This window comes from Xenopus laevis, chromosome 8L (genome assembly GCF_017654675.1).
Source record: "Xenopus laevis strain J_2021 chromosome 8L, Xenopus_laevis_v10.1, whole genome shotgun sequence".
Taxonomy (NCBI): Eukaryota; Metazoa; Chordata; class Amphibia; order Anura; family Pipidae; genus Xenopus; species Xenopus laevis.
Window position 1 is genome coordinate 290728 of NC_054385.1, and position 15235 is coordinate 305962.

The 15235-nt window shown below is 43.6% G+C and overlaps 1 protein-coding gene across 1 annotated transcript; it reads left to right on the forward strand.

The window, feature by feature from the left end:
- Positions 1-1556: 1556 nt before the first annotated feature.
- gdi1.L (GDP dissociation inhibitor 1 L homeolog) lies at positions 1557-10147 on the forward strand. Its single transcript, XM_018229302.2, has 11 exons — positions 1557-1850; positions 4625-4732; positions 6190-6289; positions 6504-6638; positions 6929-7127; positions 7250-7381; positions 7542-7641; positions 8238-8409; positions 8622-8766; positions 8988-9042; positions 9141-10147. Exons 1-11 carry the CDS (start codon positions 1806-1808, stop codon positions 9291-9293), a joined length of 1344 nt encoding a protein of 447 aa, XP_018084791.1. The 5' UTR covers positions 1557-1805; the 3' UTR covers positions 9294-10147.
- Positions 10148-15235: the final 5088 nt, after the last annotated feature.

Consider the following 15235-nt stretch of genomic DNA (forward strand, 5'->3'; position numbering starts at 1 on the left):
TCTGCCAATAAAATACAATGTGTGCCACTGGCAGGAGATGCGTGTGGATAAATGACAATATGTGGCACTAAGTGGCAGGGCAAAAGTCATTTACCTTGTAGCCATTTCTACTTGTTTGTGTAGCTATTCAGTAATCACTGGTTGCTAAGGTTCCACTGACCCTAGCAACCTGGCAGTGTGTAGAATGGCAGAGAGCAGTTTCAGGCAAATGTGCTTCTAACAGGGAAGTGCACAGAAACAAGTAGAAACCAATCCGGGTCCTGCACACTGATAGGCACACATAATAACCAATCAGTAAGGAGTCAGGGACAGTAGCGCAACATGCAGAAACCAATCAGGTACTTGCTTTCAGCTGAGAAGCACAAGGTCCCCTCTCATGGGGTGATATGGGTGTCACACAGAAGTCCTTCCCAGTAACCCCAGTTCCCTAGCGGAGGGGAGACACTTGTTCCAAACACAGGCACAATCCCTCAGCTCCCACCCACGTGTCACATGGAGCAGCTCATGGAATGCTGGGTAAGTGGGAGGGGCCTGATGGGGCTATACCATGTGACAGGAAGAGAGTGGCTAAGCATGTGTGGGATGATGGGGCCCTTCCTGTGTTATACAATCGAGGATGAAGAAGATGGGGAATGTTACTAAGTGGATTATGAAGATGATGGAGGGCTCCTCCAAACACTTTTTTTCAGTTCAGTTGTTTTCAGATTATTCTCCAGAACTAAAGACTTTTTTCAATTACTTTAAGCCAGTATTTCTTTTTTACTGTTTTTCAAACATCTAAATGTAAAGTTGAATGTCTGTGTCTCAGTAATTCAGGTGCAGACTCTGTTACAATTCTGCTACATTTAGTTGATCCATGGAGTAACTATTGTATCAATTCTATCAGCTGTCTGTAATGAAATATGGGCATTCTGCTGAGCAGGGACAAACTCAAGGAATGTATCAACTAAATGTATCAATTTAGAACAGTTTACAGGGTCAGCGACCCCCCCCCTCCTAGAGCTGCTTTAGAAGGTGAAAAAAAAGAAGACCCTTTCCACTTCAATATTAGAAAACCGGTGACACATAGAGGAGTCATTGGAAAAGGTTGTTATTTCTGCTGATCTGTCTGAAAACAACTAGTTGTTGGAAGGTGAACAACCCCTTTAAGGTGCAAGGTATATGGGGGGGAAAAATACTTGGCCTGTAGGGGCTCACAAGCAGCAGATTCTGGAGTCCCTCCCAGGGGCGGGGCCAAGTACAACCAATGAATGAGGCTAAAGGGCAGATGGTTGACAATCACACAGCAGCACAGACTCACCTGAGCTCCCCTCCCAAACTACTAATGAGGATTAATGAGCTAAAGTCCTGCAGCAAATCCTATGTATGACATCATTATACGTTAGTTCCCTGCAGTGCATCGCGTGGAACAGCCCTTAACCTTCATAGGGGCAGATCAAGGGGTCCCTAGTGGAAAAGGGCCAATTACACAGATAACAGACAGTGCCCCGCCCTCTCTCCAGTACGGAAGATGCACAGGCGGAAGGATCTATTTTCACAGGCGCATAACTCGGTCCCACGCCCTCTACGGTCCAGACCCTCTGTGGCCTCGCTGGACCCGGAAGCAGGGGCTGCCTGTGATGAAGAAGGAGCTGGTGCCTGCAGCCCACAACGTTCCAGGCGGTATCGTCGGGCGTGGGCCGGAGGGGTGGGGTTAAAACAAGGGACTTTTTGGCGGCGCGGAGGGAGACTGGGCGGTGTTGCTCTTCCTCCATTTTTGGTCCAGCTCAGCTTCCAGCTCTGCACGAAAGTGTCGCACCGGCGCGATGGATGAGGAGTACGATGTGATAGTGCTCGGTACCGGCCTGACGGTGAGTCCTCTCCCCCCTCCACTCTCCTGTCTCGGCCTCAACTTTACTGTTGTCTCACCCTCCTCACTCTTCTATACTGGGGACACTCACACTCACATCTCTACTGGGGCATCTCTACTGGGTCATCTCCATGTACTGACATCTCTACTGGGTCATCTCCATGTACTGACATCTCTACTGGGTCATCTCCATGTACTGACATCTCTACTGGGCATCTCTACTGGGGCATCTCTACTGGGTCATCTCCATGTACTGACATCTCTACTGGGTCATCTCCATGTACTGACATCTCTACTGGGTCATCTCCATGTACTGACATCTCTACTGGGTCATCTCCATGTACTGACATCTCTACTGGGTCATCTCCATGTACTGACATCTCTACTGGGTCATCTCCATGTACTGACATCTCTACTGGGTCATCTCCATGTACTGACATCTCTACTGGGTCATCTCCATGTACTGACATCTCTACTGGGTCATCTCCATGTACTGACATCTCTACTGGGTCATCTCCATGTACTGACATCTCTACTGGGCATCTCTACTGGGGCATCTCTACTGGGTCATCTCTACTGGGTCATCTCCATGTACTGACATCTCTACTGGGCATCTCTACTGGGGCATCTCTACTGGGTCATCTCCATGTACTGACATCTCTACTGGGCATCTCTACTGGGGCATCTCTACTGGGTCATCTCCATGTACTGACATCTCTACTGGGTCATCTCCATGTACTGACATCTCTACTGGGCATCTCCATGTACTGACATCTCTACTGGGGCATCTCCATGTACTGACATCTCTACTGGGGCATCTCCATGTACTGACATCTCTACTGGGTCATCTCCATGTACTGACATCTCTACTGGGCATCTCTACTGGGGCATCTCCATGTACTGACATCTCTACTGGGTCATCTCCATGTACTGACATCTCTACTGGGTCATCTCCATGTACTGACATCTCTACTGGGTCATCTCCATGTACTGACATCTCTACTGGGTCATCTCCATGTACTGACATCTCTACTGGGCATCTCCATGTACTGACATCTCTACTGGGCATCTCCATGTACTGACATCTCTACTGGGTCATCTCCATGTACTGACATCTCTACTGGGCATCTCTACTGGGGCATCTCCATGTACTGACATCTCTACTGGGTCATCTCCATGTACTGACATCTCTACTGGGTCATCTCCATGTACTGACATCTCTACTGGGTCATCTCCATGTACTGACATCTCTACTGGGTCATCTCCATGTACTGACATCTCTACTGGGGCATCTCCATGTACTGACATCTCTACTGGGGCATCTCCATGTACTGACATCTCTACTGGGCATCTCCATGTACTGACATCTCTACTGGGCATCTCCATGTACTGACATCTCTACTGGGTCATCTCCATGTATTGACATCTCTACTGGGTCATCTCCATGTACTGACATCTCTACTGGGCATCTCCATGTACTGACATCTCTACTGGGTCATCTCCATGTACTGACATCTCTACTGGGCATCTCCACTGGGTCATCTCCATGTACTCACATCTCCACTGGGTCATCTCCATGTACTCACATCTCCACTGGGTCATCTCCATGTACTGACATCTCCACTGGGTCATCTCCATGTACTCACATCTCTACTGGGGCATCTCCATGTACTGACATCTCTACTGGGCATCTCCATGTACTGACCTCTCTACTGGGTCATCTCCATGTACTGACATCTCTACTGGGGACACTGGCTTGGATACTGTAGAACAGAACAACAGAATGCCAGTCCCTGATGGCACTCATGGGATATGTATACAGGGGCATGCCACTCTCTGCTAAAGGGCAAGGACTTGGGTGCAGGGGGCAATCACATGTATTGGGGTAAAATTACATGAATAGAAGGCCGCGCCACTGGTTTAAGCTGGGGGCACTCATACCATATTACTGGTTTAAGCTGGGGGCACTGCTACCATATATGATATGTACTGGGGAGATGCTGTTATAGACGAGGGGCACAGATATGGGTATTAGGGAGGCACTAAGGGCACTGATGCACATATACAGGACTCAGGGTTAGGCCAGTGTGACAATTTCTTAAGTAGTTTCTAATTAAGCAGGACACAGTGTTTTGGGGTTCCCCCACCAAGCAAGCAGCATGTGTGTATATTACAATATATACCCTAAAACTAAAAACACCAGTGAGTCCACAACCAGTGATCTTTCCACGCAGTTTTTCATAATAGCTCAACTGTCACTATCATCAGAACATCATGTAACCTGTCCACACAGACCCACAGGAACCAGCACCCACCTGGGAAGGTCCATATAAATCCACAGTGTAACAGTTCTTGTGCCAATATTCTGGATATTGTAACATATGCCACAGAGCAGCTTTGTGTTGGACCTGTGGTGGCTTCTTATGGCCTTTGTGATCCTTGCATGGTGGCTACCTCTTTGCTCACCCAGTGGTGGCAAGATGGGAGGGGGTCCCTTTAGTTTTAGTTTACATATTGTTTGAGGTGGAGAAGGGAATATGACTCTACTCTTCACACCTGGACACGTGGGAAGTGCAAGGGAAAGATACAAGTCTTGAGATACTTTTTGATGCTGATGGATACAGTGGGGCACAGAAATGAATTGTGGGAAGCAACATTGGAACATAGGATTGCCTGTAGGTGTTAGAGGTGCTTGCAGGGGTACAGGGGTGGCTGGTGAGATGGCTAAAGGGTACATATCTGGCAGGCATGTCCTAATTATCTGCATTTTCACAGGAATGTATCCTGTCTGGGATCATGTCAGTGAATGGGAAAAAGGTTCTTCATATGGACCGGAACCCATACTATGGAGGAGAGAGTTCATCCATCACTCCACTGGAAGAGGTATCTTCTACCATACAGCACCCTCACCCTCTACGTTACCCAACAGCTTGTGTGTGTGTGTTTCATTAATGTATAAGGCAATGAATGAAAGCCCACATTGATATAGCCTAGGCACCTCCATCCTACACTGCTTCCCATCAGACTTCAGTGTGCCTTATTCAAAAGAAATGTTCCTGTTGTCTTCTTGGCTTGTTACCAGGTCCAAACTGAGAATTCAAACAGGTCCTGGCATTTCAGGTACAGAGAGGCCCAAACTCCCCCCACCAGCCCACTAAATAGTGACTTTCTATGGCACCTTATAGCAGCCCCTCTGGCATTTGCCAGAACCCACAGATTGCCAGTCCGGGCCTGCTTATTACCCAGCAACAAAGCACCAAATGTCCTACTATACTAATGATCTACCATGCAGCTCCCTTCCCCTCTCTTCAGTGTGTCCAGTTGGAGCCTGTTACCCTTCCCAAGTAAATATACTGAAGGCTGACTAATGACTAATACTGCTCCATCAAGGCTCGGGCCTTAGTTGTATGAGCTGACATTGCTTAAAGGGTTACTGTCATGGGAAAACATGTTTTTTTTTCAAAACACATCAGTTAATAGAGCTACTCCAGCAGAATTCTGCACTGATATCCATTTCTCAAAAGAGCAAACAGATTTTTTTATATTCAATTTGAAATCTGACATGGGGCTAGACATATTGTCAGTTTCCCAGCTGCCCCTGGTCGTGTGACTTGTGCCTGCACTTTAGGAGAGAAATGCTTTCTGGCAGGCTGTTGTTTCTCCTACTCAATGTAACTGAATGTGTCTCAGTGGGACCTGGATTTTACTATTGAGTGTTGTTCTTAGATCTACCAGGCAGCTGTTATCTTGTGTTAGGGAGCTGTTATCTGGTTACCTTGCTATTGTTCTTTTGTTTGGCTGCTGCGGGGGAAGAGGGAGGGGCATGATATCACTCCAACTTACAGTACAGCAGTAAAGAGTGATTGAAGTTTATCAGAGCACAAGTCACATGACTGGGGGCAGCTGGGAAATTGACAACATGTCTAGCCCTATGTTAGATTTCAAAATTGAATATAAAAAAAATCTGTTTGCTCTTTTGAGAAATGGATTTCAGTGCAGAATTTTGCTGGAACAGCACTATTAACCAATTTATTTTGGGAATTTTTTTTTTTTTTCTCATGACAGTATCCCTTTAAGATAATAGTTATGTCACATGAGATACTGACTATCTTGCCTTGGACCTCTTCCACCCAAGGACAAAGGCCCTTTCAGTTTCCTAAGGCCAATGCATTTTACTCGCACGCACCGTAAGGACAACTCACAACTGGGGCACGGGGGACTTTTATTTCATATTTTATCCCTTTGAGGTTAAATAGAAGGTTTTCCTTCCACCTTATTTGTATCAGTCCTGATCTTTCCCAACATCTCCCTTACACTGTGCCCTGCTTTTCCATTAACAGCTCTATAAACGATTTGACATGGCTGATGGCCCCGCAGAGAGCATGGGAAGGGGACGAGACTGGAATGTGGATCTAATCCCTAAATTCCTCATGGCTAATGGTAAGCTTGTGTGCAGAGGTTGGGATTGCGTCTGTGTATTTACATACAATCTGTCCAGCCTAGCGGTCAAATGAAATCTTGTGGATCTATGAATAGTTCATCCTGGGGAGTCACTTTCATCTTGGGTATTACACCCTTTACAGATTTTTTTTATGGCAGACTGGAATCTTACTTTTTGCACAGTGAATTTAGGGGAGCCCTCTCTCTTTTTCAGGTCAGCTTGTGAAAATGCTGCTCTACACAGAAGTTACCCGTTACCTGGACTTCAAGGTTATAGAAGGAAGCTTTGTATATAAAGGTGGAAAGATCTACAAGGTGCCATCTACCGAGACAGAAGCACTTGCATCTAGTGAGTGCCCTAGGGTTTCAAGATGGTGGCTGGGCTTAGACATGGTTGGGACTTGTGGTGAGGTCTGGGCCTAGACTATGAAGAGCATTGCTGCTGATTCCAAAAAGGTGGACACTCATTATGTCTAGTGTTGGATTGGGCGGGTTACTAGGGTTGAAAGGCCTAGAAAATGACTGGGACTGGTGTTGAGGTGTGTTGGTCAGGTCTCAGGGTCCCACTGGTGGCTGGGCCTAGACAATAATAAGATATGCGGCCATTCTCATATGGTCTTGTTTTTTTGTGTAACCCAGATCTCATGGGGATGTTTGAGAAGCGACGGTTCCGTAAATTCTTGGTATTTGTAGCCAATTTTGATGAGAATGATCCGAAGACATTTGAAGGGGTGGATCCAATGGACACAAACATGCGTGATGTATACAAGAAGTTTGATTTGGGACAAGATGTCATTGACTTCACTGGCCACGCCCTGGCACTCTACAGAACTGATGAGTAAGCTGGGGCAGGATAATAGTGGCTTCAGTAGGGATTGGGCATACTCATGGGGTTATTCCATCACATACTCAGAATTCAATGCTATTACATCTAACAAGCTCTTTTGTCCCTAATTTCAGCTATTTGGACCAACCCTGCCTAGAAACTATCAATCGCATTAAGCTTTACAGCGAGTCTTTGGCAAGATATGGCAAGAGTCCATACTTGTACCCTCTGTACGGGCTAGGGGAGCTGCCCCAGGGCTTTGCCAGGTATGTGTATAGCTATTCTCATTACTTTATTGGCATTGAACAATGACTGACTGGCAAGGATAAGGAAGATGGCTGTGCCTGGGGAAAGGTATCATGTGACCAGTAAGGGTTAAGTGGTTGCATTATGGAGAGTACATGGTCTGATTTGTTTGTGCCTTAGGTTAAGTGCAATATATGGAGGAACCTACATGCTGAACAAATCTGTGGATGAGATTGTCATGGAGAAAGGCACAGTGGTTGGTGTGAAGTCTGAGGGAGAGGTACGTTTCCAGTAAACACAGTCTCTTTAGCAGCCAGTGGGGTTGTTACAGTGTCAAGGCTGTTATTGGGTGCTGCCACTCATGGCTCCCCATCCAGCTCTACTGACACTGTCTTGCCATGCTCTATCTTGCTCTGCCACACTCTATCTATCTTGCCCTTGTTGTAATGTGTTCTACTGTTGCCATCTTCCAGTACCATCATCATCTTGCTCTACTGTCTGCATTGTGCTTCCATCTTGTCCTACTCTCTCAATCTTGTCTTGCTGTCTACATTTTATTCTGCTGTCTCCATCTCACCCTACTTTATACATCTTGCCTACTACCTCAATCATGTCCTGCTGTCTCCATCTTGTCCCGCTGTCTCCATCTTGTCCCGCTGTCTCCATCTTGTCCCGCTGTCTCCATCTTGTTCTACTGTCTCTGACTGGGATTTTAGCACAGCTCTGTAACTGCATGTATGACATGAAATGATGGAAAGGATGCCACCTTAACTTTGGATACATTCCTCATGCCATACTGTGTGTTTATAGCATTGTTCAGCTAAGCCTGACCATTGGAGGAAGTCTGTAAACATTTGTCTGTTGTTCCATGTAAAGGTGGCACGATGCAAGCAGCTGATCTGTGACCCCAGTTATGTTCCTGATCGAGTGCACAAGGCAGGCCAGGTCATCCGCGTCATCTGCATCTTGAACCATCCCATTAAGAATACGAATGATGCAAACTCTTGCCAAATTATTATCCCCCAGAACCAGGTCAACAGAAAATCAGGTGAGACAAAGGGTAGAGGAGTCAAATGGAGCCAGGGAGTGGCTGGCAGATCAGAATGTACTGGAGAGATGTATGTGGGTGGCAATGGTGCCTGTGGGAAAAGGGATCTGAGGTGGAGTTGGCTTGAAGTGACACACTATGTGTTTGAAGGGAATGGAAGCATGGGTAGGTGGCAGTGAAGAGTTAATACGGGTGAATGTTTACCCTTGCAGATATTTACGTGTGCATGATCTCCTACGCACACAATGTAGCCGCTCAGGGCAAGTACATTGCTATTGTCAGCACCACGGTGGAGACTGCAGAGCCAGAGAAAGAGATTGAACCAGCACTGGAACTCCTGGAGCCCATTGATCAGAAGTGAGTAGAAATGAATAAGACAGGGCCTTGTACATAAATATGGGTGCCATGTGGGATCTCATGAATTGTACACAAGAGAGGACCCATGGATCAGCTGATTAGCAGTGTGGGGCTGCTGCTGCTAATGTTACTGTGTTTAGGGTAAATGAATGGATCTTGCTAACAGGACTGCTCTATGTGTGTCAGCTCCAGGGACTAGCATGTAATGTTTCCTTTTGCAGATTTGTGGCCATCAGTGATCTGTATGAATGTATAGAGGATGGGACAGAAAGCCAAGTAAGTCTGTTCATTTGTTTCACCTGTGTTGCTGTAATGAACACAGAGCAGACCGTTATTTTGCAGAAGGTAATTGAACTGTTTGTTCTCCCGCATAGATTTTCTGCTCCCGCTCCTATGATGCCACCACACACTTTGAGACCACGTGTAATGACATCAAGGACATCTACAAGAGGATGACTGGCACACACTTTGACTTTGAGAACATGAAACGCAAACAGAATGATGTTTTTGGGGAGGATGAGCAGTGAGAAGATGATGTAGGGGTGGGTCAATCAGTTGGAGAGAGTCAGATGGGGGACAGATGGGGGACAGTACAGGGGACTGGTTGGAGATGGGGGACAAGAGAACTCAGCAAAGAGAATCCATATATTTGGGCTGGGGGGGAAGGAGGAATTTTGAGGGGGTGGAGGGTAAAGAAAGCACCAGCTGGTAGGAAGGGGCAAGATCAGTTCTAGGGGATTGCTAATGCTTCCATGTTGTTTTTTATTCATCATAATCTCAGTTTCACTTCTTAAGCCTCATGCTCTTGGTGTCCTGATGTTGGCACAACTCTACTGCTGCCACTCTAGCATTGACAATACAAAAAGATGAGGTGTCTGAGAAATGAACCTGCCCACCTTCATTAATGTCTATGTCCTGAGCCCATTCCTCAGTGCCACCTCTTTGCCCTGTGCCCACAGACTGGCAGAGAACACTATATAATAATATATATATATATATATATATATATATCCTGAGCTGGGTAAGACTCTCATGTCCTCATGCCAGCTCTTTTCCCAATGCCCACAGACTGGCAGAGAACACTATATCATGTTAAGCCTTTTTGTTGTTAATTGTGACTAAAGTTAAACTGAAATCCCCTTTACTCGTAACTAATTTATTGAATTAATTTATTAGAGTAAATGGGAGTGTAGAAAGGCCGTTAGATTGGAGGAGAGGAGCAGACGTGGCAGATGAGATTGATTTTCTACTTGCTGTTATTCCAGTTTGCATTGTGATTCATTCCTCTCATTCTCTGTATTGTCCATCCCTCTGAGGATCTCTGCAGTTACATATTCATTTGTGTATTTGGCAAAACCATCATAATGTTACAAAATGGCAACTTGGTGTCCTGTTGTTCCTTTATTCAATAAGCTGTGTGGCCCATGTGTGACCCATGTGTGACATGCAGCAAGTCCTGATCAGATGAGTAGAATGGTCCCCTCCTGAATCTGCGTTCTATGTGCAAGTGCTGGTGCCATGATGATGGGTAGGACTGTGAATAGCTGCTCACAGATAGTAGATAAAGGTGCAAGTCCTGGTTTCTGTCTATCGCTCCTGTTTAGATGAGTAAAGTGAGGCAATGGCTCTATCTAATTTATTTTAGTAATAAAAAGGTATTGAGTGGTGTCTCTGGGGAAGGAGAGAGTGCAGGTAGTGAGTGGCATGCAGCTTGGGTGTTGGTTGCACTATGGATGGCCAGCTTTATTGGGCACAACCTTTGGCACAGTCAGGCCAGTAGTGTAAGAACAGAAAGTAGCAGAAGGCTTGTGAGTAAGTAGAGCAAACAGCAGTATTTACATGGTGATGAATGCAGCAGGACACACATCCAGGAGTCCAAACACTGAGCATTTTCCAGGCTTATTATAAAGGACACAGTTGAGTGAGTCAGGTTATACACCGAGTCGTCTGCTCAGCTTAGGCCAATAAAGGCAACTAAATATACATTTACACCTAATGTCACCTGCCCACCCAGCCTTCTTCATTCCAATTCTTTTCTACTCACTAATCTCTGAGCTTGGTTCCTTACAGTACAAAAAGAGGTGCGACTTTGCACTCACAGAATGGGGTGGGGGTAAGTAAAGGGCTGTACGGAACACTTGCACAAGGCACACTGTTTGCTCCTAACATGTCTAAGGGCATGGCTGTCGGCAGAAAAATGAATATAGGGTAGCATCCCACTGAAGATGAACCTATTCCTACTGAACATAACCTAATTAAGACTTGCCTTGAGGTAGGAAGTTTAAAGAATGTTCTGGGTTGTTGGGAATTACATTTACAAACAATTTCTTGAACTAGCTGGAGAAGTCAGGGTGGGGCAACTGGCCCCTTCTGCGGAGACACCCATGGCTACGGCTGTTGGTGCTCTGTGTTTGGGCACCACTTCATCTGGCAAATTAGGGCCGCACACATTGCTATTAAATGTATTGACTTTGTACTCAACCCTGCCTCAGGCATTTCTTATAAGTGTTAGATGAGCCTGTACCTATAGTACCTATAGTAAATGAACCCCACAACATTTGCCTTAATAAACTGGGGCACAATTGTATCCATTCAGTGTTGCAATGGGTTCATTAATTAAATAAATCTAAAAATCAGTCGCATCTTTCCTTGAGTTACCAAAAACAAAGGGTAAGAAAGTCCCCCAGCCTTTAGGCTTCCCGCACATGGCTGAATAAGATACAGGCTGCGTTGGAATTATTTGCTAATGCCTCCAGAGCTTAAAGGGAAAGTGATTTGATAGAGTGCCATTCCTAGGATCCTGAGGATATCTCACTCACTGCTGTTCCTTGTAGGACTGTTACATAGTAACACAGGTTGGAAAAAGACTCGCGTTCAAGCTTTTATTTCTAAGTGAAAGCTGCCTAACTGCTAGTTGATCCCTATTGAAATTAGCGCAGAGGGAGGGCAAGCAGTCCCTAGCTTTGTTCATTTCACTAAGCCTGTGTTTCCTTGCTTGCTAAAAAGGCATCTGTTGAAAGCAGAGTAGCGCAGTGAGGTGTTGACTACAACAAGAAGAGTGTCATCAAGATTCACGAGACAGCATCCACCAAACCTGGGGTTAAGGAGTTGAAAAGATCCAGCCACATTGAGTAACCCTGCCATTGTATCTGAGACTGTTTCTAGGGCATCAAATTCACAGGAGGATATTGATTGTGGCATCAGGGCTGTAGTATCTTCTGTACAGACACCCAGGTGATAATCTTTTGGGTGCCATAAACTGTGCCTAGCTGGCTAAAGATTAATTTGCCAAGCAGTACGGACCTTCTATCTGTAGATCATCAACCATTCAGGGTGAAGGCTTGCATCTCACCACACTCTTCCTCATGTGATCCAGGAAGTAGGTTCTTATCCTTCATCTCTCCTGTGTATGGCTCACATGCTCCCACACCTATTGTATATATTGTATCCCTCCCACTTCTCTTGCCAACATTATGGCTGCTATAAGCACTGTATCTTCATAGGTAGCTCAGATATAGGTTCTAAAGGAGCACAAGACTGTACTTTGTATAAGCTTCCAGTATCTTGGATTTAGAGTAAGATGTCTGAGAAGAACCTCCTGACTAGTAGACGTGCACCGGGAATGACAAAGAGGTCAGCTGACGAGCACCAGATTGTACTATTACAGTGTTACTGATGCCTTGTGCCAAGAGTCCATGTTCTTCTTCTTCCTCTTGTCATAGGAAGAGTCTGATGGTCTGCATTGTGTAGAACCTCTTGCTTAGTCCTACAGGCTCTAGATCCAGCAGATCTTTATGTCTGTGGCATCTCTATCCATATCATGTTCAAGTCAACCAGAGAGTCTAACTTGGATCCAAAAAGTCTATCTTTCTTGACCCAGAGGATGGCAACAAGCAAGTTGCTTATCAGAACTAGAGAAATTGAGAAGTCTGGAAACCTCAGTAGAAAAAAACAATATTTCCAGAAAAGCTCTATTTCCAGGTGGAGAAAGGGATTCATAACTGGGAGACAAAGAACCTTTGTCTTAACCCATTGGTATGTGGTGGGTCTCCATGATCCCCCCCCCCTCCTAAATCAAGTGGACATCCCCTAGTATACAAGAATTGCATGTCTAACCAGTTCTGGGGTGGTGAAGCTGGTTCTCTGACCTTATTACAACCCCAAGGAAAAGGCAGAGGAAGAGTGGCTGGAGGAGTAGCAGCGCATGGGCTAAAAGTGTACAAAGGGTAAGTGTGTGGCCCGCTCAAGGCACAACAGACTGGCCATCTAGTGTGTGTGTGTGTGCAAGCAGCAGCCATGGTTAGGAATGATCTGGTGGAAGTGATAGCTGTTACTTAGTATACAGCCTGCCATTAGGGTTACCACCTCTTCTGGCCTATATATTTCTCTTTATTCCCTATTAATAACATTGGGATCACTGACCTTCCTATATATTTATCTTTATTCCCTATTAATAACATTGGGATCACTGACCTTCCTATATATTTCTCTTTATTCCCTATTAATAACATTGGGATCACTGACCTTCCTATATATTTATCTTTATTCCCTATTAATAACATTGGGATCACTGACCTTCCTATATATTTCTCTTTATTCCCTATTAATAACATTGGGATCACTGACCTTCCTATATATTTATCTTTATTCCCTATTAATAACATTGGGATCACTGACCTTCCTATATATTTATCTTTATTCCCTATTAATAACATTGGGATCACTGACCTTCCTATATATTTATCTTTATTCCCTATTAATAACATTGGGATCACTGACCTTCCTATATATTTATCTTTATTCCCTATTAATAACATTGGGATCACTGACCTTCCTATATATTTCTCTTTATTCCCTATTAATAACATTGGGATCACTGACCTTCCTATATATTTCTCTTTATTCCCTATTAATAACATTGGGATCACTGACCTTCCTATATATTTATCTTTATTCCCTATTAATAACATTGGGATCACTGGCCTTCCTATATATTTATCTTTATTCCCTATTAATAACATTGGATCACTGGCCTTCCTATATATTTATCTTTATTCCCTATTAATAACATTGGGATCACTGACCTTCCTATATATTTATCTTTATTCCCTATTAATAACATTGGGATCACTGACCTTCCTATATATTTATCTTTATTCCCTATTAATAACATTGGGATCACTGACCTTCCTATATATTTATCTTTATTCCCTATTAATAACATTGGGATCACTGACCTTCCTATATATTTCTCTTTATTCTCTATTAATAACATTGGGATCACTGGCCTTCCTATATATTTATCTTTATTCCCTATTAATAACATTGGGATCACTGGCCTTCCTATATATTTATCTTTATTCCCTATTAATAACATTGGGATCACTGACCTTCCTATATATTTATCTTTATTCCCTATTAATAACATTGGGATCACTGACCTTCCTATATATTTATCTTTATTCCCTATTAATAACATTGGGATCACTGACCTTCCTATATATTTATCTTTATTCCCTATTAATAACATTGGGATCACTGACCTTCCTATATATTTATCTTTATTCCCTATTAATAACATTGGGATCACTGACCTTCCTATATATTTATGGTTATTCCCTATTAATAACATTGGGATCACTGACCTTCCTATATATTTATCTTTATTCCCTATTAATAACATTGGGATCACTGACCTTCCTATATATTTATCTTATTCCCTATTAATAACATTGGGATCACTGACCTTCCTATATATTTATCTTTATTCCCTATTAATAACATTGGGATCACTGACCTTCCTATATATTTATCTTTATTCCCTATTAATAACATTGGGATCACTGACCTTCCTATATATTTATCTTTATTCCCTATTAATAACATTGGGATCACTGGCCTTCCTATATATTTATCTTTATTCCCTATTAATAACATTGGGATCACTGACCTTCCTATATATTTATCTTTATTCCCTATTAATAACATTGGGATCACTGACCTTCCTATATATTTATCTTTATTCCCTATTAATAACATTGGGATCACTGACCTTCCTATATATTTCTCTTTATTCCCTATTAATAACATTGGGATCACTGACCTTCCTATATATTTCTCTTTATTCCCTATTAATAACATTGGGATCACTGACCTTCCTATATATTTATCTTTATTCCCTATTAATAACATTGGGATCACTGACCTTCCTATATATTTCTCTTTATTCCCTATTAATAACATTGGGATCACTGACCTTCCTATATATTTATCTTTATTCCCTATTAATAACATTGGGATCACTGACCTTCCTATATATTTATCTTTATTCCCTATTAATAACATTGGGATCACTGACCTTCCTATATATTTATCTTTATTCCCTATTAATAACATTGGGATCACTGACCTTCCTATATATTTATCTTTATTCCCTATTAATAACATTGGGATCACTGGCCTTCCTATA